Source organism: Ranitomeya imitator, chromosome 7 (assembly GCF_032444005.1).
Source record: "Ranitomeya imitator isolate aRanImi1 chromosome 7, aRanImi1.pri, whole genome shotgun sequence".
Classification (NCBI taxonomy): Eukaryota; Metazoa; Chordata; class Amphibia; order Anura; family Dendrobatidae; genus Ranitomeya; species Ranitomeya imitator.
Genome location: NC_091288.1, coordinates 207962575 through 207987103, shown reverse-complemented (window position 1 = coordinate 207987103; position 24529 = coordinate 207962575). Strand labels below are relative to the sequence as shown.

General features: G+C 43.9%; 2 protein-coding genes across 3 annotated transcripts in view; both read left to right on the top strand.

The window, feature by feature from the left end:
* Positions 1-8309, top strand: part of LOC138646182 (otoancorin-like) — a 31808-nt gene extending 23499 nt beyond the window's left edge. The window contains exons 31-35 of the mRNA XM_069735646.1: positions 669-802; positions 1673-1809; positions 1994-2088; positions 4917-5106; positions 7188-8309. Coding sequence (XP_069591747.1) covers positions 669-802; positions 1673-1809; positions 1994-2088; positions 4917-5106; positions 7188-7291 — 660 coding nt within the window. The 3' untranslated portion in view covers positions 7292-8309. The remainder of the gene's footprint in view (positions 1-668; positions 803-1672; positions 1810-1993; positions 2089-4916; positions 5107-7187) is intronic.
* A 6527-nt stretch (positions 8310-14836) lies between these two features.
* CIAO3 (cytosolic iron-sulfur assembly component 3) lies at positions 14837-22278 on the top strand. Of its 2 annotated transcripts, none has more exons than XM_069734619.1 (11): positions 14837-14977; positions 15631-15726; positions 16679-16822; positions 17054-17186; positions 17385-17519; positions 18223-18341; positions 18423-18549; positions 18633-18705; positions 19647-19784; positions 19891-20048; positions 21048-22278. In XM_069734619.1, exons 1-11 carry the CDS (start codon positions 14912-14914, stop codon positions 21284-21286), a joined length of 1428 nt encoding a protein of 475 aa, XP_069590720.1. In that variant the 5' UTR covers positions 14837-14911; the 3' UTR covers positions 21287-22278. The 2 variants fall into 2 exon arrangements, with proteins under 2 accessions (XP_069590720.1, XP_069590719.1); XM_069734618.1 differs by having other exon boundaries at positions 18420-18549.
* Positions 22279-24529: the final 2251 nt, after the last annotated feature.

The window sequence follows — 24529 nt, the reverse complement described above, 5'->3', positions numbered from 1 at the left end:
CAGGTTTTTTTTTTATTTAGTCCCATTGTAGCTGATGTTTATCCACCAACCCTTCTCCATGCCATCTACCTTTATTAACATGTGTGACAGAGCAGCTCGTTCTAAAAAGATCACCAATCTCTAATAAGATGTCAAAATTTTAAGAGGATGTGCAGATGTTTAGTATTGGTAACACATTTTTTTTCATGGTTGGGCAGCTGAATGCTGCCGTACATGACAATTCCCAATGCCGAGTGTTGGAGGAAGTGGTGTAAAGCCGCCACCTCTGGGCTCTGGAGGAGTGACGGATCACACTTCTCTATCTTCGTCTGATGGAGGAGTCTGGGTTTGATGAATACCAGGAGAACGTTACCCCCTGACAGCCCTAGGCCTACTGTAAAATTTTGAGATGAGAAATTGCTTTGAGCTTGTTTTTCATGGGTCAATAAAGAAAGGCACAGCTAAACCAAATAACAAAGCCATTGTGTCCCTCTCCCCCACACTAAAAACTGCCGAGCCTTTCCACTTAAGACACTGATGACTAAAATTAGTTACCTTTTTAAAGACATTTCTGTCTACTGGATGTACATAGAACAGTATATATGTATACATGTATAAACACATACACACCCCATAGACTACCAGCATATTGTTGCAATCTTCTAATTATTTGGCTATATTATTAACAGATTGATGCCTTGGTGACACAATATCTAAGTTCTTCGACTGCGACTTTGGATGGGACTGCACTCACTGTCTTGGCCCCTTATATCTGCGGGTTAAACGAAACCACAATTCAAAAAATTCTTGATAATGAACTTAAGTAAGTATCATGTGTGATTAACTTTTTAGTGGAATTAATGTACGATAAATAATTTCTTAGAGAGTCCAATATTAGGAGGCAGTAGCTGCATGATTTCAGCCAGAAAAAAAAAACACAAAATTGAGCTTAACTTAAGTTGGTATACATGCAGAGGTAAAACGCATGTTCAAAATGGCCACAAAACATTAAAACCTACAAGAGAAAAAAAAAGTAAATGAAAACCCTGATATAACTAAGTAAAAAAAGCAAAAATCGGACTGTCCCGATCAGAGTTACCGTGACGAGGTGGGATGGCTTTTGTGCTATTTTTTTTATCAAAAAACAGTATTACTAAAAACTCTGTGTTATTTAAATGCATTTTTGCTTTTTTTACTTAGTTATATCAGGGTTTTCATTTACTTTTTTTTCTCTTGTAGGTTTTAATGATTTCAGCCAGGTATGTTTAACTGTGGAAAAACTTAAAAACATACGTAAAATGAACTTTAATAGCTGGCCGGGGACCGAGCTGCACAGTAGACTAGTCGAAAAGGCGGATCTCCAATGGCTTCTCCCCGCCCACTGCTCTGGAGTGACAGGTCTCTCCCTGTACATGCACACAGGGAGAGACCCGTCGCACAACAGGAGCCAGAGGCGAAAAGCCGCCAGGGACCCGCCTGTCTGACTACTCTGCCATGCGGCTCGGTCCCAGACGGTTTTTGATGTGTGTTTTTTTCTGAAATGTCGCTGCATTTTGGAGTCGAACATATCTGGCTGAAATCATGCAGCCAAAGCCTGATGCATGCTGCCTGTGGCTTGGGCAGCAGGTATCAAATGTCAGGTTCCCTTTAATGTGGAAATTGATGCATGCAAAATTATTTCTTTTCATTTTAGAAATTCTAGCCAACCTCTGGATACATCAACTTGTACTCAGGGCCAGAAGGATCTTCTCTACAGCAAGATGAAGTCAGCTTACTCAACCTCTGACGACTCTTCCAACGCTTATTACGAAATGATGACGACGGTGATAGGTAAGAGATTACGTTGTGGAACTTTGCAAATGTTTTGTCAATGTCGAAGAAACTGCATAAGGCAGCTGTTGTGGTGGTTGCTGGTCTTTTGGGAGTGGGGTACTTTACAATCTTATTGTTATTTGTTTCAAATTTTTTCCCCAACTTGATACTTAAAATGTTTACGTAACTATTTCTCCTGCAGGAGGCTCAAAATATGAGGATCTGCTCCTTTTTGCAAAAAGTAACCCAGAAATGGATCTTACTACATTTACATCATTGAATCCGTCTGAAGTTAAGGTAAAAATGTATAAAATTAAGAATATCTGTCCCTAGCCCAACACAGTATAGAAAAACCATTCCACATAAAGAACTCATGTTCATAAAAAAAGTATATTAATTTCCAGAGAAACGAGTAACATCACCGAAATTCTCAACATTTTCAAGATATCTGATGGTTGTAGGAAATAGGAACATTCTTAGTTAGATACCAGTACTCCAGATTACTTAGGTATTTTTTGCCTCAAAAACCTAATTATTTAGGAACAAAATATATTAATGTTGAATTTAAATGTATATTAATTAATGGGTTGACCTAAAATGACAACGTATCAACTATTCTCTTATCACAAGTATTAACTTATTAGATGCTATAATCGTCAGTCCCATTGACGATGAATTGGGCAGCAGCAGTGTCTCATCATTTAAATGGAAGACCCTGTTCTTGTAATTTATGAGACCCCCTGCAATCAGCAACTTATCACCCATCCTGTAGATACAGCAGATGAAAAGCTGTAATTGTGGGACGGTGTAATTCAAAAGACTTATCAAAACTAGTGTTGTGACCTACTTCTCTCTCCCCTTTCTGATTCCTCCTTTTCGGACTCTTAAAATAAACTATGAACCATAAAATAGACCCTCGCTCCTGACATGTTTGCTTTAGTAATAATAATTGTAATAATAATAAGAAGAATATTTTTATTTATATAGCGTGAACATATTACGCAGCGCTTTACAGTTTGCACACATTATCATCGCTGTCCCCGATGGGGCTCACAATCTAAATTCCCTATCAGTATGTATTTGGAATGTGGGAGGAAACCAGAGAACCTGGAGGAAACTCACACAAACATGGGGAGAACATACAAACTCCTTGCAGATGTTGTCCTTGGTGGGATTTGAACCCAGGACTCCAGCGCTGCAAGGCTGCTGTGCTAACCACTGAGCCACCGTGCTGCCCAATTGTATTTCCCACTTTCTTAAAAATCAGAATTTTTTATCTCTTGGAATGGTGTTGTTCCTCTATTATTTGTGTGTTAATAAAGTGACAACAGGGTGTAACCATTTAAGCCTGCATCCTCACAGCTCCACACCGGTACAGAAAATTTTGAGAAGTAATTCTAAACAGCAAAATAAATACATGGTGATGTCGAGAAAGGGTTAAACTGTATTATTAATCCAGAATTTTTTCTCTGGCTATAACAGGCAGACTCGTGATGATTTCTTCTAAAATTATTTGTGGTCTCCATTTTGTAGTAGTTACACGAAAAATACATAATAGTTACATATTGCAGTATTCAGCGCTCATGTCTGTCTGTCCTCGAGGAATCTTGTTTGAGTTCCTGTGTCCCCCTTCTGTCACTTCCTGGTCACTTTTCCCCTGATGATTGACTCTGTCCATCATTATAGGTCACTAAAGTTATAGGAACCTTTAAAGGGATAGCCCACTACTGGACAACCCCTTCTTAAATGCCTGACATAAGATTAAAAAAGAAATAAATAACATTCCAGGACCGGTGCTGCTCCTCTGATGTCGGCAATGAGCATATTACAGAATTTCAGAACTTTCATTATACAATGAAATATTCACATTTTCATTTTAGAGTCAAGGCATTTCGAAATATCAAACTTCTTCATCAGGACAAACCCCAGGAAAATCACTGTGGTTTGTCCTAATTAAAGGGAACCTGTCACCCCGAAAATCCGGGGTGAGGTAAGCCCACCGGCATCAGGGGCTTATCTACAGCATTCTGTAATGCTGTAGATAAGCCCCCGATGTAACCTGAAAAGGGAGAAAAAGACGTTATATTATACTCACCCAGGGGCGGTCCTGCTGCTGGTCAGGTCGGATGGGCGTCTCCGGTCCGCTGCGGCGCCTCCTATCTTCTTTCCATGACGTCCTCTTCTGATCTTCAGCCACGGCTCCGGCGCAGGCGTACTTTGCTCTGCCCTCTTGAGGGCAGAGGATAGTACTGCAGTGCGCAGGCGCCGGAAAGGTCAGAGGCCCGGCGCTTGCGCACTGCAGTACTTTGTCTGCCCTCAACAGGGCAGAGCAAAGTACGCCTGCGCCGGAGCCGTGGCTGAAGATCAGAAGAGGACGTCTTGTAATGAAGATAGGAGGTGCCGCAGCGGACCGGAGACGCCCATCCGACCTGACCAGCAGCAGGACCGCCCCTGGGTGAGTATAATCTAACGTCTTTTTCTCCCTTTTCAGGTTACATCGGGGGCTTATCTACAGCATTACAGAATGCTGTAGATAAGCCCCTGATGCCGGTGGGCTTACCTCACCCCGGATTTTCGGGGTGACAGGTTCCCTTTAATAAATTTGATACTTCGAAACACGTTGACCGATAAACCGCAATCTTGGACACCTGTCTCCTCATCATCCTTCTGATGACAACTCAGTTTTAATCCATTTTATTCCAGTCTTCTATAGCTCACATTTACATTTTGAGAGATTGACGTTAATTTTACCAAAATGTTACTTCATTACATTCGGAGCTTTTACTTTAAATAGATTTGAAACACAGGGTTCCCATTTTTTCTCCCCAAACATTTCCCTTCTGGTCCCCTACAGCTGAATTATCACAATCCCAGGCATAACCATTGCACTACAAATGTTTTTTTTTATTTTCTGGAACAGCGTCTCGTTCTCTACTGGCTTTGTCATGGTATTGCATCTCAGTCCCTTACGAGCATATTCTCACAGCCCATGGCCTGTTCAAAGCAAAAACTCTTATGGTGGTGACTAACCTATGTTTTTTTTTATTATTAACAGGATATATTACGAAAAAATAAGTGTTTAATCTGACTTTTTCATACATGTTTTACTTATCATTGTCGAATAGAAATTGAGTGCTGAAAATATTAAGGCTCTCCTTGGAAATAGCATCTCCGACATCGACACGATAACCAACAGCTCCGTACTCCAAGCCTGGGTGTCGGTAAACACACAGACAGAGATCAACAAACTGGGACTTGGCGTAAAGGGAGGAGTCAACGAGACAATGCCTGACGATTTCATAATCATTAGCCTAGGTAACAAGATGATTCTTTTATTACACTCCATATCTACACTACAAGTATACATGGAAATATAAGAACGTGTTTGTAGGAAGACATAAACAGCTCTTCTGCAAAGTCTACCGTTTTGCATCTCTTTAGTATTGGGATTGGTGTTAACGCATAGAAAATCCATTAACAAAAATACTGAAAGGAAGGATGTCTTGGTGGGTTTCCCTTCACGGATATTTCATCAGTGTATAATGGTGCCCACCACTCTTTAGGAGTGACAGCAGGTTAGGGGGTACATTCTGTCTTCAACATCTCATAACTATGGTATAAAGAAGGTAACGTGTTTTCATCCTTGGCTTTTCTCATAACATTAAGAATATGTGAGCCAAAAAATAGCATAGACAACAACAGAAATTTCCACTTTCCAAGCCTAAAGGGACGTTTCACTTTAAAAAAAATTAGTATTTTTTTGAATGGGAGATATCAAGGCTTAAAGAAGTTGCCCCACTTACAAAGTACATTTTAATTAATAGATCTTGGAATAATAATAAGTTCCACGATCGGATGAGCTAAAAAAAAGTTCCTGTGCTGAGATAATTTTATAAATGTGCACCTTTTATGTACTGTCTTATTTTATCTGTACAATCTGCTCCAGTTTATGGTTGGCACTTGCCACAGCTCCCGGCCAGGTGAGGAAGCATTAGTCATTTATGATAAGTAACATGAAACAGCAGGGGCTTGAAGCTGCTGCTTTCTGAGATAACACATTTCCCTGCCTGTTTTATCACAGGAGCGAGTGTTTCTGTCATATCTCCAGCCTTCTGAGTTCCTCATAGTGAATGACATAGGCGCTCAGATGTCGTAGGACGAACCTACACCACTGACTTGATTAATGATGAACTCACAGACCTGTAGACACCGTAGCAAACACTCGCTCCTGTGATAAAACAGCCAGGAAAATTAGTTACCTTGGAAAGCAGCGACTCCTTGCTGTTGCATCTGTATACTCTCTTATCATAATTGATCTATGTTTCATCCCCCGGGCCCAGGAGCTGTGGTATGTGCTAATCATGAGCTGGAGCAGCTCTACAAGGTCAGACTCCGCAAATAAAAAACTACAAAGCAGGGGCACAGTTATATAATTATCTCAGAACAGGAACATTTTTACATATCCAATTGTGTAACTTATTATTCCAAGATCTATTCATTAAAATGTAGTTTGTTCGTGGGACAACCTCTTTGAAGGAAAAAAAAACAAAAGTTTGATTTGCATGGAAATAAGTAAACTGTATATAAAATAAGCGTACAATCTAATTAACCATCAGTTGAGGGTGTGGTTATAGAAGGGGGGAAAACTGGGAGTGCTTCTTTAATTATCTGACGGCCTCATAGTCAAAAGATGAAGGATTACAGAGGGTTTCAACTATGGTTGGAAATGGTCACTGAAACCCAACAGAGACATCTTTTGAAGTCGTTTGATGTCACTCTTCCCTTAAAATTTGTCTTATGGTAACTACATTCTTTAGAGGGGTTCTCCACCTAGATTAACCTTCACCAAATTTGATTATATGTAAGAGATAAGCAGTAGTGTGCCAAGTCTCCTTGCCTATTCTCTACCTTCACCGCATTGCCAATATAACAATGAATTGAATACGTAGGTGATCCGACAGACTGGTCACTTCAGATATACTACTCGTCAATGTGTAAATAATATGGATGTTATCCGGTGAATCTGTAGCAATCAATCTGAGAAATCTTGATATTATGCTACCAAAAGCTACTGGTCACGTACAGCACAGCTCCAGTCAAAGTCTATGGGACAGGTCGAAACAACCAAGAACAGCGTAACCATTTCTTCATCAGTCTCATAGACTTTGAATGAAACGCACTACGGCTTCATCCCGTCTGGCAAACAGGATCCCTGTTCTCGAGATCAGTGAGGGTCTCAGTGGCAGGAGCCCAGATAATCAAAGACCTATGATCAATTCTGTGAATAGGCAATGGGGGTTTAGTTTTGGGATTGCACTGCTTTCAAGTAACAGGAATCCAGCGGAATCCCGAATCATGCATTCACCTAACCACCTTCCTTTTTTTTTCTTTTACAGTAACCCCCACTTCTGGAGCATCATCATCATCATTCAGCGTTATCTACCTCTTGAATGCTTGCACATTAGTAGCCATATTTTACATAAATAACTTATTTCTGTGACCAGCCTACATATCCAATGTTTCACATCCGCCTTTCATAACCTAAGGTGGGAGGTATGTGGATAAGCAGTATTCACACTGGCTCAGGGCACAGGCTGCTTTTTTTATATTTTAATGATACCTCAATAGTGATGTTTACACAGTCCATAAATTACACTTACAATTCGTCATACACATCATGGTGACCGAGACAACGACGGTCTATGAGGTAACCAATGCTGTTTATGACACTCTCGTGTCACTCAACATTAGGGGGTATATCCAGGATACAAGTCTATAACTAATCTATCAAGATCAAAACCGGCTCACTAGTAGTGTCACTGCCAAAAATAGTCCCAGTCAATCATGAGCCTCAAGATTGAGGAGACCATAGAAAGTATGAAGCATTTAATTTGGCCCAAAATTGATGTAAAGTGCGGAGACCTTGGAAAATGAAGCCAATTTGCTGAGCTAGGAGGCCATGTTGTCAGCATGTCCCACTATCTAATCCACAATGATAAAAAATTAAAAATCAAATCAAGACACCAAGTTGAAATATCAGTATTCTGCAAAATTATACATATCACCTCAACATGTCGACCAAATATTCAATAAAGGCTTACCTATATATCGGTCAAATTTGCACTTACGAGATTATACCTCACTATATAGACAAAATGTCTGACTAGGCCCCGCGTCCCAAAACAGGAAATTCTGGAAGAGCTTTTTCCTCCCAACATGCAATATTATAGGAGAAAAGGGAGATAAGTCCCTGGCACCGTATCTCCACCCGGATGAAGCCACTTCTCAAAAGTATTCACCTTCTCCAGCCTCCAATAAACTTACAAACTATACCCCCTTTTCAATGGAATAAACCTGAGCTACATTGTGTCTGTGTATATCTCCTGTGTTGTCTGTCCATTTGTTGTAAAATAAAAACCTTACACATCACTGGATGATATTTTTTATACAAGATCAAAATGGATCACAAATGTCTCTAATATATTCTTAAATTAATAAAAAGCATATTTTAATCTAAACTCCTGTTTGATGACTGTTTTATTCGATCAGCATTAATAGTAGAAAGAGCTAAAAACAAGGAAAGTCACGTAGGGTATGTTTATTATCACTTAGTGGATAGTCCTCCCTATTCTTGGATATGAACCACTATAGGGTCTACTCAGACTTTCTTATCTAGACTATTGACCCTGCCTTTGTAGATCAGGTCCCCACTTTATAATTTATGCTCTTGCACATTGCAAATTAATTGTGTGGAACTCTGTATCTACGTAGAATTTGTGGCACTTTATTTGCTATATTTGAAAAAAATCTAGTATGCCATAGATAACACAGCCTGAATGCAGTATTTTGGGGTCATATATAAGTATGTGATTGTTGTATTTATATAACATTTATTTACTTGGCCATATATGTCAGCTCACTACATTTGTGGGTTTTTTTTTTGCACATTTGGGGGATGTTTGCACATTAATGACCGGGCAAATTTTTACAATTTTGACCACTGTCCCTTTATGAGGTAATAACTCTGGAACGCTTCAATATATTCCGTTGATTCTGAGATTGGTTTCTCGTGACATATTGTAATTCATGATAGTGGTAAAAAAAATGTTGATATGACTTGCATTTATTTGTGAAAAAAACGGAAATTTGGCGAAAATTTAGAAAATTTCTCAATTTTCCAACTTTGATTTCTCATGCTCTTAAATCACAGAGATATGTCAAAATACTTAATAAGTAACATTTCCCACATGTCTACTTTACATCAGCACAATTTTGGAACCAATTTTTTTTTTTGTTAGGGAGTTATAAGGGTTAAAAGTTAAACAGCGATTTCTCATTTTTACAACACCATTTTTTTTATTTTGGGACATCACATTTTAAATCACTTTGAGGGGTCTATATGATAGAAAATACCCCAAAGTGACACCATTCTAAAAACTACACCCCTCAAGGTGCTCAAAACCAAATTCAAGAGGTTTATTAACCCTTCAGGTGCTTCACATGAATTTTTGGAATGTTTAAAAAAAATGAACATTTAACTTTTTTTCCACAAAAAAATTTACTTTAGATCCAATTTTTTTTATTTTAAAGGGTAACAGGAGAAATTGGACCGTAAAAGTTGATGTGCAATTTGTCCTGAGTATGCTGATACCCCATATGTGGGGGTAAACTACTGTTTTGGCGCATGGCGGAGCGCGGAAGGGAAGGAGCACTGTTTTACTTTTTCAATGCAGTATTGGCTGGAATTGAGATCGGACGCCATGTCGCGTTTGGAGAGCCCCTGATGTGCCTAAACAGTGAAAAAAAAACACTAGTGACACCATTTTGGAAACTAAACCCCCCAAGGAACTTATCTAGATGTGTGGTGAGCACTTTAAACCCCCAAGTGCTTCACAGAAGTTTATAACGTAGAGCCGTGAAAAAAAAAATCATATTTTTTCCACAAAAATAATCTTTTTGCCCCCAATTTTTATTTTTACCAAGGGTAACAGGAGAAATTGGACCCCAAAAGTTGTTGTGCAATTTCTCGAGTACGCTGATACCCTATATGTGGAGGAATACTACTTTTGAGGCACAGTACAAAGCTCAGTAGGGAAGAGACGCCATATTGGACTTCAGATTTTGCTGGAATGGTTTGAGGGTGCCATGTCACATTGGCTGAGGTGCAAGAACAACAGAAACCCCCCATATGTGAACTCATTTTACAAACTACACTCCCCAATGAATTTATGTAGGGATACAGTGATCATACTAACAAATGTATCTCACAGAATGTTATACCACTGAGAGGTGAAGAAAGAATAAATTACATTTTTACCACTAAAATGTTAATTTAACCCCAAGTTTTTAGCTTTTCTAAGAGCTAATAGGAAATTTTTTATACAACAAACTGAGGTCCATGTTTTCCTTAGTGTGCCAACACCCTACATGTAATCGGGAAATATTTTTCAGGCACAGTGCAAAGCTCAGAAGGCAAGGAGCGAAAGATTTTAATGTTATGGCTTGCAGGTGCCATGACCCACTAGGAGAGCCCCTGAGGTCCCAGAACAGCTGAATCCCCAATAAGTGACCCCATTTTACGAACTACAAGATTGCCTTGCGCAGGCGTGTACTACGGAGGACACAGCATGAACTTCAACCCAATATTGCGGCCAGCATGCAGCCAGCGGGTAAGGAAAGGGTGAATCAAACACCCGAAAACCCCCGTCCATATGACCGCAAACCTGTCCCGCCAAATTCATGTGACAGGTTCCCTTTATTTTCTCTTAAGTAGCGGCACACATGACAGCCGCCAGCTGCAGGAAGGCTCCAGCTGACACTGTGCGCGCTACTGAAGAGTAATGAATACTCACTGCTCTCTGCGCGCACAGTCCCGGCGTTTAGAGTAGTGAGTATTCTAGCAGCTGTGCTCTGCTTGTGAGCAGCGCACGCATGATGTCCCTGCCATGCGTAGCTTACAAGCATAAAGCAGCTGCTGGCATCTGAACAAGGTGCTGCGAGAGAGCGCCGGGAAGGTAAGTGTAATGTTTTTTTTTGTTGTTTTCTGATGGGGCCATGCATACCAGGATGGAGGTGGGGGCCAATTATAAACATGGGGCCATGCATACCAGGACTGGGATGGGGGCCAATCATACCAGAATAGGAATGGGGCCGTGCATACTAGGACCAGATGGGGCCCTGCATACCAGGATAAGGGTGGGACCATGCATACTAGGACCAGATGGGGCCCTGCATACCAGGATAAGGATGGGACCATGCATACTAGGACCAGATGGGGCCCTGCATACCAGGATAAGGATGGGGGCCATGCATACTAGGACCAGATGGGGCCCTGCATACCAGGATAAGGATGGGGGCCATGCATACTAGGACCAGATGGGGCCCTGCATACCAGGATAAGGATGGGGGCCATGCATACTAGGACCAGATGGGGCCCTGCATACCAGGATAAGGATGGGGGCCATGCATACTAGGACCAGATGGGGCCCTGCATACCAGGATAAGGATGGGGGCCATGCATACTAGGACCAGATGGGGCCCTGCATACCAGGATAAGGATGGGGGCCATGCATACTAGGACCAGATGGGGCCCTGCATACCAGGATAAGGATGGGGGCCATGCATACTAGGACCAGATGGGGCCCTGCATACCAGGATAAGGATGGGGGCCATACATTCTAGGACAAGATGGCCCTGCATACCAGGATATGGATGGGGGCCATGCATACTAGGACGAGATGGGGGCCCTACATACCAGGATAGAGATGGGACCATGCATAGGGATGAGGGGGGCACGCATACCAGGATAAGGATGGAGCCATGCATACTAGGACGAGATGGGGCCCTGCATACCAGGATAGAGATGGGGCCGTGCATAGTAGGATAGGGATGGGGGTGCCACGCATACCAGGATAGGGATGGGACCATGCATACTAGGACGAGATGGGGGCCCTGCATACCAGGATATGGATGGGGACATGAATACTAAGATAGGGATGAAGGCGATCTTTCCTGCGAGGAAAGGGATGAAAGGGACCATTCCTACCAGGATAGGGATGAGGGGGCCATGCACACCAGGATAGGGATGAGGAGGCCATGCATTCCAGAGTAGGGATGAGGGGGCCATGTGTATCAGGATGGGGATGTGGGGACTATATATACTAGAATAGGGGATGTTAAGTACAGAAGTGACCTAGACTACTATACATGGCTCGGAAGGTCATAGCAAGAAATTGGATTAAAGAAGAGCCTACCTCGAGCGGAGAATATATTAAATATGTGAAGCAGGTCATTATCCTGGAAAAAGGTGTATATCAGAAACGAGGGAAGATGGTCCTGTATGATAAATTGAGGACGCCTTGGCTGGCAGCAAGGCCTGAGGAGGGTTCGCCTACATAGAAATGGTCTATCTATATATATAATTGTCTAAGGGTTTTTCCGTCTGTCTGTCTGTCTGTCTGTCCTGGAAATCCCGTGTCTCTGATTGGTCGAGGCCGCCAGGCCTCGACCAATCAGCAACGGGCACAGCGACGATGATGTCATAAAGGACGTAGACATCCCGCGTCTCTGGTCGAGGCCACCAGGCCTCGACCAATCAGCAACGGGCACAGCGACGATGATGTCATAAAGGACGTAGAAATCCCATGTTTCTGATTCAGCGACAGGCACGGTATCGACGTAGATGTCATAATGGTTGCCATGGCGACGATGATGTCATAAAGGTTGCCTCGACCAATCAGCGACGGGCACAGTCTGCCGCGGATTCTGGAATCATCATTGTCCATATACTTCGGGGACATGCATATTCTAGAATACCCGATGCGTTAGAATCGGGCCACAATCTAGTATGTTTATAATGGAAGACACTGGTTGGTGAGGCGGCAGAATGGTTATTGCAGGCTGTAGGCTTTCCTGAAGAGATGGGTTTTCAGGTTCCGTCTGAAGGATCCGAGGGTGGTGGATAATCGGATGTGTTGACGCGTGGAATTCCAGATGATGGTTCTTACTGAGCGTAAAATAGCACCAAAGCCCAGGCCACACGAAACAAACCCTGCCTATCCATCAATTTCATTAGCTGGCTACATGTACGTGGGTTTTCGGCTTTGGGTGAGCGTCCTTCAGCTCCATTAAATGTCTGTTCACCTGGGGTGAACACCTATTTAATAGGGATCCATTTAGATTCCACAGAGCTGGCTCTTTTTTAGTGAGCGAAGCAAAGTTATCCAGAACACTAAAAAGAGCTAGAAAAGTCAGTTCTCATGGATAAAAAGTGAGGTTGGGCAGTCAAGGAGTCTGAGGACAAAAGCGAAAAGGATACGTCAAAGACAAACAGATAGAGGCGAAGTCCAAGGTTACGTAACTAAGGTCAAACTGTTCCAAAGGCAAAAGGAGTAATACAAGGTCCGGCAACAAAGATCAGAAAATCAGAACAGACCAAACACACAACAGAGCAAGGCTATAACTGACAATGTTCTGATCATTGCCAACCAGCTAAATAGCCAGGTAATCACCCTGAATGGGTGACACCTTGAGGAAACCCACAGGCCGAACCAGATTGGACAACACTGACAGTCCAGCAAGTCAATGGCTCAGATTGAACGATTGGGCTGTCATTCACAATACTGACAGCCCAGCACGCCCTTGATCCTATAGGGCGGCGGAGCTGTCACTCACAGCGTCCTTAGGACACCTTGAGTGGTGGAATTGTGACAGCTGGACTATTACTAGGGTGAGTAGTGATGAGTCGTTCATGAACGATCCGAGACAAAGAGCCGGCTCCCGGCTGTGAACGATAGAACCGGCTCCCTGCTGTGAACGATGGGAGCCGGCACGCCAGTGAGAGCCAAAAAACTCTCTTAATGACTCTCACAGGGCGTAAAATTCCCAAGTTTGGCAGACGTAACCTGCCCACCTGAAATAAACCCAGGCCATTCGTCAATTTAATTGGCTTGCTGAACATGGGCGGAGTTTCAGCCATATTGACGTCACCTTAAATATGTGTTCACCTATGGTGAACACATATTTAATAGGGATCCATTTAGGATGAAAAAAAAGAGCCGTCTCTTTTTGGTGAGTGGAGTCAGTAGAGCCGGATCACCAAAAAGAGCCAGACTGCCCATCACTAAATGTGAACGAAATCCACTTTCTTCTATGCCTTTTGAACTCCAAATTAATAAGATTTATTTTACGAGCGCTCGAGAAAACAATACGGCACAGCCTTGTATGGTGTACTCAGGACGTCCGGTTTATTACTACAGAACCCAAGGTTAACTTAGTGTCAATGACAAAGGAAGCCTTGATGAAAGATGTAGCCAATAGGAATTTAGGAGCATGAAGAGAAATGTGAAACTGTTCTTCTCACCATTGTTAACTATTTGGTTACCATGAAACAAGAGAATGAGACAAGATGGATACTTCAAAATGGAGTCTGGCCGTGCCCTTTACTCACACATTGAAAAGTGATAATACATCCTAACACAGGGAATAACTTTTAAGGGTTAATTCACACATCCATATGACGACCATTTTATGTTACCCATAATGCCCTGTTTTTCCGGTAACTTCAATATTAGTGTAACACCGTCCTGTTGAAAATTCAGAATTTACGCCACAAAAGTAGCAATAAATTAAGAAAAAAATGGCCGCCAGCCTGAGCGGTGTATCATTTCTGGTGCATCATTTCTGGTGCAGGATTGCGACAACTTACAAATGGCCAAATTCATTAAAATGAACGACCTTTTCTAATAAATTTGGGGCGTCTCCCTCCAGTGCTCCCTAAATGACAGTTTTAAAGCATCGTGGTCTTTGCCTGAGGAAAAAATTACCTCAGAAAAAGCGCAAACAGAAGCTCACAGCTATGAAAGGGGGTCACATATGTTAGAATATATTTTATTACAATTTATGGCCACACAAGTGTTCCCACAATACATCTGGCTCATTAATTGGGCAGAGACACTGCTCCGCGTCTGACTCCGAGCTCTTCACTCAGCACACGGAGCTCCCTACACTCACACTGCGCTTATAACACTCAGTGCGCGCGCAAATGGACTGAGCTGCTTTACGGCAGTACTGCACTGGTGCGGCTGCGTCCGGACGGTTGCTTTACGGCGGTGTGGCGGAAATGGCGTCTCACTTCAGCGGAGTGCTGCAGCTGACCGACTTGGATGATTATATCGGCCCCTCGCAGGTATGGTGACGCTATTAGAACTGATTATCAGGCGGTGTGAGCGTGTAAAGATGGATGTTACACCGTGATAACCGGAGGGACGTGTGACAAATCCATGTGGTGACAGACAGGGGTCATATCATATCCAGGGAGGAACATCTTTCTTCCATACTGCAGGGTCTTTGTGGGTGAAACTACAACTCCCAGCATGCCTTGGCTGTTGCAGAATAGCAAGGCATGCTGGGAATTGTAGTTTTATCACTGATTATATTAAATTGTATTTTTCCATCAATGTAAATGAAAGTTTTTCTTAATATTTGGGACACAAACAATGTTTTTATTATTTTTTATAGGAGGGAGAAAAAAAACAAAAAACCAATTCTGGCGGGTTTTAATTGTAATTTGTTTTTACACTGTTTACCCTTATGGGTTAATTTTTATATTTTGATTGAAATTTTGCGACTACAATTTATTTATTTATTTATTTATTTTTTTTTTAAAACCCTGGCTTATTTTTGTATCAGGAATTTTTTTTCTCCCTTTAGATTTTTAAAACCTTTTTAACCTCTTAATTTTTTTTATTTAAAACCTTAATTAAAACCGCAGCCTTCTCATGTCTAACAGTGGAATATAATTAGGATTTGTTCTGAATATTCATTTTTTTTTTTCTCTAGGATTGTATAAAACCAATCAAAGTAGAGAAGAAACCTGGAAAAGGGGCGGCCAAGATCCGTATTGAGGATGATGGGAGTTATTTCCAAATCAATCAGGTGATGATGAGTAACGTTGTTTTCACCGTCGTGATTATTTAAGCTGAATTCACACGCTGCAGGTTTGTTTTTTGTTTTTTGCTGTAGTTTTCCAAAATTTTGCCAAAATCGCTTTGGGTTTTACCAGAATTTCAGAAAATTATGCTAAAAATACATCACACTAATGGGGTACGACGACTGAGTCCCCCACGATGTCTGTGCAGTCGCTCTGCATTAAAGGGGTCTCCCCAGGCTTCCTGCTCAGCAGTCTATACAGTTAATGGGCAGATTGTGTAACGTATGGATGAACCGGAGGGGGAAGATTTGAGCACAAGACCCCCCTATACTCCATCCTTTGTCCCCGGCAGCTGGTGCTCTAAAAGTGAAGCCCCTTTAGACTTGGATCATTAATCTGGAGCGAGACTTAATCACCATAATTTTAGTGACTAGTGAAAGTCCCACCGTTAAACATCTGCACAGTTTTGTGCTGGGAACCAGTGCCGGATTATCGGACTTTCTGAATGCTAATTTTTAAGGAGGCTTTCTGATTTCAGAAAACCCCTGTCCCCCGGCTGCAGTCCTTTTTACTCACCCTCCCCAGGTCCAGCGCTGAGTCTTTCCAGCTGTTTCCAGTATTTGTTATTGTCAGCAGCGGTAACCCTCATGGCTGCAGCCAATCACTGAACTCAGCAGCTCATGCCATAAACTCAAATAGTCGCAGACCTCATGGATTGGCTGCAGCGCTGTCGATGTGACGTCAGCACGCTAGACAATAAGACAATAGAAACTCTGAATTGGACCCAGGGAGGGTGAGTAAGGCTTTTTTTTTTTTTATATATATAGACTTCAGATATCTTCTGAAACTGGAAAATCCCCTTTAAAGCCAATATATAGAAAACTGGCCCAAAAATATAAAGGAACGGGGCATTTAATGGAGCAGAACTTTATATACTGACGCCTGTCTGACCTGCAGGATGGAGCTTCCCAAAAACTGGAGAAGGCCAAGATCACCCTGAACGACTGTCTGGCCTGCAGTGGATGCGTGACGTCCGCAGAGACCGTGCTGATCACACAGCAGAGTCACGAGGAGCTGTACAAGGTCCTGGAGCTGAACAAGGTAATGTCCGTCCCTGGGGTCCCGGAAGCTGAGATACGGGGTCTGCGACACACGCGGCTATGCGGTGTGAGGATTCCACCATACAGCACCCTATATCTCAGCTCCATGGACCCCTGAGGAGTAATAGGATTAACACCCCAGAGCCGGTGAACTCCTAACTTGCGACATTACTGAGCGATAGGCCCCAGGAGGGCTGTAGAGAAGCATCCCAACGTGTTACCTCTTCCCCAGGTGGAGGACGCCTCGCAGCACAGGCTGGTCGTGGTTTCCATCTCTCCACAGTCTCGAGCTTCTCTGGCCACAAAGTTTAACCTCAATATCCAGGAAACTGCTCAGAAACTGACTGCCTTCTTTAAACAGTTGGGTAAGAAGCAAAAACAAATGTCCTCAAGGGAATTGTTAATGTGAACATGATCTGGGAAAGCGGAGTGGCAACCACTGAGCCTACCATCACAGCAGAGGTGGTCATTCAGCTTTCCCAGACTCCTGAACGGTTTTGTCTTCCTGACGAGGGTTTCCTGCTCCCTGCTTTACTAGGTGGATTTTTTTTAATGCTCTGTAGGGGTCCACTATGTGTTTGACACCAGTTTTTCCAGAAACTTCAGCCTATTGGAGAGTCAGCGAGAGTTTATACAACGCTACAAGAGACGGCAGGAGGAGACGACGGCCCTGCCCATGTTATCCTCCGCCTGCCCAGGTACATGTGTATGCTATGTAGTGCTTGGCTCTGGGGGGAGCGACCTGTTATTACTCCTCTGGGGGGGAGCGACCTGTTATTACTCCTCTGGGGGGGAGCGACCTGTTATTACTCCTCTGGGGGGGAGCGACCTGTTATTACTCCTCTGGGGGGGAGCGACCTGTTATTACTCCTCTGGGGGGGAGCGACCTGTTATTACTCCTCTGGGGGGGGAGCGACCTGTTATTACTCCTCTGGGGGGGGAGCGACCTGTTATTACTCCTCTGGGGGGGGAGCGACCTGTTATTACTCCTCTGGGGGGGGAGCGACCTGTTATTACTCCTCTGGGGGGGAGCGACCTGTTTTTACTCCTTCTGGTTCTGGAGGGGGGGGGGGAGCTCCCTGTTTTTACCCCTTCTGGTTTGGGGGGGGAAGGTCTCCCTGTTTTTACCCCTTCTGGTTTGGGGGGGGAAGGTCTCCCTGTGTTTTCCTCCTTCTGGTTCTGGGGGAGGGAGCTCCCTGTTTTTTACTCCTTTTTGGGGAGGGAGCTCCCTGTTTTTTACTCATTCTGGCTCTGGGGGGACGCTCTGTGCATACTGCTGTGCTCTCAGGACTTACATGTTACCGGCTGGTGCATGTTATTGCTGCCGATGGCGTGTTAGTCAGACAATATGAAACCTGTCTAGAATAGAAACCACCATTGCTGACCTTTCTTCGTTTTTAGGGTGGATTTGTTATGCTGAGAAAACTCACGGCTCCTTTATTATCCCGCACATCAGCGTCACCAAATCTCCACAGCAAGTGATGGGATCCCTGGTGAAGAACTACTTTGCAAAGGAAAAGGTGAAAAACTGAAATCTTTATCTGGTATTTATTAATGTATCTGATATCGATGTATCTGACATCTGTCTCTCGTCCCAGAAGCTGCTGCCTCACCGCATCTACCATGTCACAGTGATGCCGTGCTACGACAAGAAGCTGGAGGCCTCCAGGCCGGACTTCTTCAATCAGGAGTACGAGACCCGAGATGTAGACTGTGTCATCACTACTGGTGAGGGCTGCAGGCGCTGATCGCGGGGGTCACTACTGTGCTGTGTATAAAGGACGCTGCTGATTACAGGATGTCTATTATAGGGGAAGTGCTGCGGATGCTGGAACAGGAGGGGATCGCTCTGCCAGAGGTGAATCTCTGTCCCCTTGATGCACAGTGAGTGTTCAGTATCTATATAATTATTACTGAGAAGTCATCATAGAAAACCTCACCTGTGAGCGCCCTCTGGTCGGCTGCATGATCCAACAGCCCCGGGGTCCGGAGTGATATCTGACCACAGAGGCATTCACTATTCTGCTGGTGGTTGTTGGAAAACGTCAGGATACAGGATGTATGTACACAGTGACTGCACCAGCAGAATAGTGAGTGCAGCTCTGGAGTATAATACAGGATGTAACTCAGGATCAGTAATGTAATGTATGTACACAGTGACTGCACCAGCAGAATAGTGAGTGCAGCTCTGGGGTATAATACAGGATGTAACTCAGGATCAGTAATGTATGTACACAGTGACTGCACCAGCAGAATAGTGAGTTCAGCTCTGGAGTATAATACAGGATGTAACTCAGGATCAGTAATGTGATGTATGTACACAGTGACTGCACCAGCAGAATAGTGAGTGCAGCTCTGGAGTATAATACAGGAGGTACCTCAGGATCAGTAATGTAATGTATGTACACAGTGACTGCACCAGCAGAATAGTGAGTGCAGCTCTGGAGTATAATACAGGATGTAACTCAGGATCAGTAATGTAATGTATGTACACAGTGACTGCACCAGCAGAATAGTGAGTGCAGCTCTGGAGAATGATACAGGATGTAACTCAGGATCAGTAATGTAATGTATGTACACAGTGACTGCACCAGCAGAATAGTGAGTGCAGCTCTGGAGTATAATACAGGAGGTAACTCAGGATCAGTAATGTGATGTATGTACACAGTGACTGCACCAGCAGAATAGTGAGTGCAGCTCTGGGGTTTAATGCAGGATATGAATTCGGATGAGTGCAGGACAATGTACCGTATGTATACAGTAACACTATATGTCACCATAGTTGTATACAGAAGTGAAGCATTGTGGGTTTTCTGTCTCTGCAGGTTCAGCAGTGCGGTGGATAATGAACCCTTAGGACATGATGGCGGAGGATCAGGCGGATACCTGGAACATGTCTTTAAATCCGCAGCACAGGAGCTCTTCGGCCTCCGTGTAGATGAGATTACATACAAACCTCTGAAGTACGGTCGCGTCTGTCATTGTGTCGCTGTCTGACGTCTCCATGTTATTAGCGGTGACCCCTCCTGTGGATGATGAATACACATATCATCTGTTCACCCTGTACAGGAACAAAGACTTCCAGGAAGTGACGCTGGAGAAGGACGGGGAGGTGCTGCTGCAGTTCGCACTGGCGTACGGCTTCCGGAACATTCAGAATCTGGTGCAGAAGCTAAAAAGAGGCCGCTGCGCCTATCACTACGTGGAGGTGATGGCCTGTCCTGCAGGTAACGCTGCTCAAAGAAGAGTCCAGAGCAAGAGCCCTACGATATCGCACTGTCAGAGGACGCTAAATGTTCTCTGAATTCTATCCCAGTAATAAACTCATAGAGAAAACTTGTCATCTACTATATAATTGTCTAAGGGTCACTTCCGTCCTTCTGTCTGTCAGGGATGTTCATTGATCACGGCCTCGGTCATGGAATCCAAGTCACCGATTGGTCTCGCCAGCTGCCTGTCATGGCTGCCGCGACCAATCAGAGACGGCCACAGTCCGATTAGTCCCTCCCTACTCCCCTGCAGTCACCGCTCACACTCCCCGCAGTTACCGCCGCTATTAACCCTGTGTGACCAAGTTTTTACTATTGATGCTGCCTATGCAGTGTGAATAGTAAAAACATCTAATGTTAAAAATAATAATAATAAAAAAAAATTATATACTCACCTTCCGCCGCCTTTCCCTCTCCTCGCTACGCTCCGGTAACCGCTCCATGCAAGGGGCAAGTTCCAGTGGCAAGGATGGTGTGGGAGAAGGACCTGCCATGACGTCACGGTCATGTGACCGAACTATAAGGAGCCCTCGGAAGGTGAGTATATGTTTATTTTTTAACCTGTGACATACGTGGCTGGGCAATATACTACGTGGACTGTGCTCTATACTACGTGGACTGTGCTATATATTACAAGGACATGCATATTCTAGAATACCCGATGCGTTAGAATCGGGCCACCATCTAGTTGTATAATAAAGGGATGATGCTGAATATATAGGGTTAATCTATAGGGCAGCACGGTGGCTCAGTGGTTAGCACTGCAGCGCTGGGGTCCAGGGTTCAAACCCCTCCAAGGACGACATCTTCAAGGAGTTTGTACGTTCTCCCCATGTTTGCGTGGAATTCCTCCGGCTAGTTTTTCCACCAGGCCGTCTTGACGCCGTGGCTGGGACCCACGTTGAACGTTGGGTATACACCTGTACTGACATCTTGTCCCCGTCTCCTCTATTTCAGGCTGTTTGAATGGCGGTGGTCAGATCCGGGCAGAAGGAGAGGCCGGTAAGGACTTACTGCAGAGGGTGGAGCAGCTGTACACGTCCGTGAGGACGGAGGCGCCGGAGCAGAATGATAGCGTGAAGGAGCTTTACGAGCAGTGGCTGGGAGGGCAGGACGGCGCCGGGGTGAAGGAGGCGCTGCACACACAGTACCACGCCGTGGAGAAAATTACATCTGGACTGACCATTAAGTGGTGACTCCAAGACCCAAACCCACAGTTGTGCATTACAAAACAGGACAATATCGGCCTCGGTGTAGTCCTAACGCCCTCGAGGCGGGACTGTCCAAGTAGACTGGGGGGTAAATACATGGCTTGTCTTGCCGCAGCTTGTGTAGCAACTTGTGCACTGTCTGAACCACAGCCTTACTTTGTATCTTTTTACGTCTTTACTCTAAATCCTATATTTGATCTGTTATTCCCTGTTATCAGCCATTTCAGGAATGGGGATATACAAATAGCCCAAGTCCAGAAGACTCTGATTCCCCATCATGCTGAATGTCCGATTTTATGCTCCTCTTAAATAGTCACTGTCATCTCGGCAAAGTTTGCATAAGCGACTATAGGATACTTTTGTAATACATCTTAGACAAATCAGCTTTTTTCCCCACTTATGAGCCATTTCTTTTCTGCCTTCGGAGCTGATCAGTCACTCATCCAATTTAGTCCTGGTCAAAGATGTACTTGAGAGCTTTAGGGATAAGTATTGAGAAAAAAGTGAATATATACAAATCTCTGCTACTTCTTTTTAATAAGTGTTTTATGTCATGTCCAGTGCTGGATTCACAGCTACGCTGCTCAGTACCAATAAATAATGTCCGTCATACTTCAGTTCATGTGCTACATCCATAAAGACAGGAATCCCTCATGTCTGCATGTGTTGTGTATGGGAGACATTATAGCTAGTGATGAGCGAGTGTGCTCGTTACTTGGGTTTTCCGAGCACGCTCGGGTGGTCTCCAAGTAATTTGGGCGTACTCAGAGATTATGTTGAGTCCCCACAGCTGCATGATCTACCCCTACATGTGGGGGTTGCCTGTTTGTTGGGGAATCCCCACATGTATTCAGGGTATCTAGCAGCTGCATTTCATACTTTGATCTGGAACCACTTTTAGGAACATTCTGTTTTGTTATATTCATGTTTCTTGGATTTAAAATGTTAAGTATATTTAATAAAATGTTATTTTAGGAGACCTTTGTGTGCACTCGTTTTCAGATGTTGGTTTGTAGATTAGTTCCACAGTGTCTCTTGAATGTTTTTTCCTTTGTTGCTCCATTTGTTTGTTGTTTTGCATTGGTATTTATCCTTATTAACCATGTTCTAGTTTTAGAGCGTAGTCAGACGGCCGTATAACACAGACGACGATCACATTGCTGGGACTGGCTGTTGGCTCTCCTGACTCGGGCTTGACAGCATGTATTTCTATGTAGCCGTCACCCTCAAGTCAGGATTGTCGACGGTCAGTCCAAGCATTGCGATACGATCCTCGCGTGAGTAGTACGTCCGTCTGACTGACTGCAGTAAATATGACCTGGTATTGGAGTCTACGGGTTAATCTGATTACAGCAATAATTAAAAATGTTATTTTAGTGGTTTAAAACAAATTTGTTAGTTAGTGTCACCATTTTCCTTTATCCATAATTTTTTTAACTCTTCGGTGCGTCACTGTGCAGTAGCCGAGATTCACCGGCGCCTGCACAGAAGATCAATGCAGACACTGCCCATAGGAGGGCGGACAGGGTTCACATAACCGCACGCACATGTTCGGTGCTGCAATCCCGCGCTTATCAGTGTGACGCTGATGGGAGGGGGATACCATTATAATGAAGTCAGGAGGCAGCGATTTCTTCCAGCACCGCACGCACAAGAGCCTGGAAGAAATTATTAACGTAGAATTTAGAAAAGAGTTTCTCAAGATCTACACCGCAGCTATGAGGCATACAGGCAAGACTGGTTTAACCATTCTCTTACCTGTATGCCCATAGTAATAAAACAAAATCGTTCAGGGGCTAACAGATTCCCTTTAAAGTCTCATTCTGTCATACCTGTAGCCACCAATAGAGGGAGCTCACTGAACATTGTTAATACATAGAACTGATCTTATACAGTCAGCTCCCTCTAGTGGTGGCTACGGGTTTTTCACTCCACATTAGTTTGAGGATTTGGGCATAATTAATGGAAAAAAATAATCAATAATCAATACACAAAGCGGTGACAAGTAGAGGCTTTAATTGTGGAAAATCAGGTATACACATTAGAAAGGTAGACTTCAAGCTCACTTTTTGGCAGGGACTTACAAGCCACCTCTAGGAGGAGTTCACAGAAGACTGATTTACAATGTAGTTCAGTAGAACCTCAAACCCAGACTGTCCCAGCAATCGCCCCCACGGTAGTGGTAGTGTATAGATGATAGTGCTGGTTGGATCTCTGCCTCTGATTCTATAGTGAATTGTTTCCATTCGCACCTGAGTTTGTACATAACGTTTGCATTTCTTTATTTCTGGAGTCGTTCCCTCCATAAAAATCGTATTATAGAGGTTGGGTCGGCTGGTAGAAGGATGATCTGCAACCGATGAAACCTCACACCGACTATTCTACTGCTGTCCTCCATGTCTTCACGACACAGACAGCGTCACCCTGGCATCAGCTATGGACACGGTCGCCCCTCCGGTACATGATAGACAGTGAGGAATCAATAGACAACCCTGGCGCTGGAAGGAATGCACTCGCAAGATGACAACGCACTTAAAACGGCAACTTTCACATTGACGTCAGCCCTCACCTGTACTTCACAACCCGAGTATCTTCTTTATCCCACAACCCTAAACAGTGGTTCAACACTTCGAACTCTCGCCGTCTACAACATCTCCCGCTATCTTGACACGTGATCTCCATTTCTTCTGGAGTAGCCTCCAACCTCAGGAAATCTGTGCCTCAAGATGTCCAACTATCCGCCAGACTCAGAACTTACAGATGGAACTTAAACCCTTCTCTTCAAGAAACATTACATCCTGCAATGGCCCTGGGGTCACTACCGAAGCTGCAACACCCCAACCTATTGTCTCCTCCCCCACTATTCTGCGGACTGTAAGCCCGCATGGGCAGGGCCAGCTCTAGTAGTAGCATGACCTTCACCCTCATGGTCCATCCAGCTGTATGGGCGGAGGAATAAAACACATATCACCATGTACTCTACTCGCCTGTCACAGCACAATAATCTCTTCGTACCGTCATGAAGACAAAACTTTTGAAGACGGGCATCACTTGGATCTGAAAAATGGGGCCAAAATGGACATTGCGCAGCATTACACAGAAGTGTTCCTATGGTCCGTCCATTTATACAAGGCATACCCCAGTCTGTAGTATTGGGTCACATATAATACATAGGACCACCCGAAATAAAGACAGACCGAACACCAGACCCTCTAACTAAAAACACAG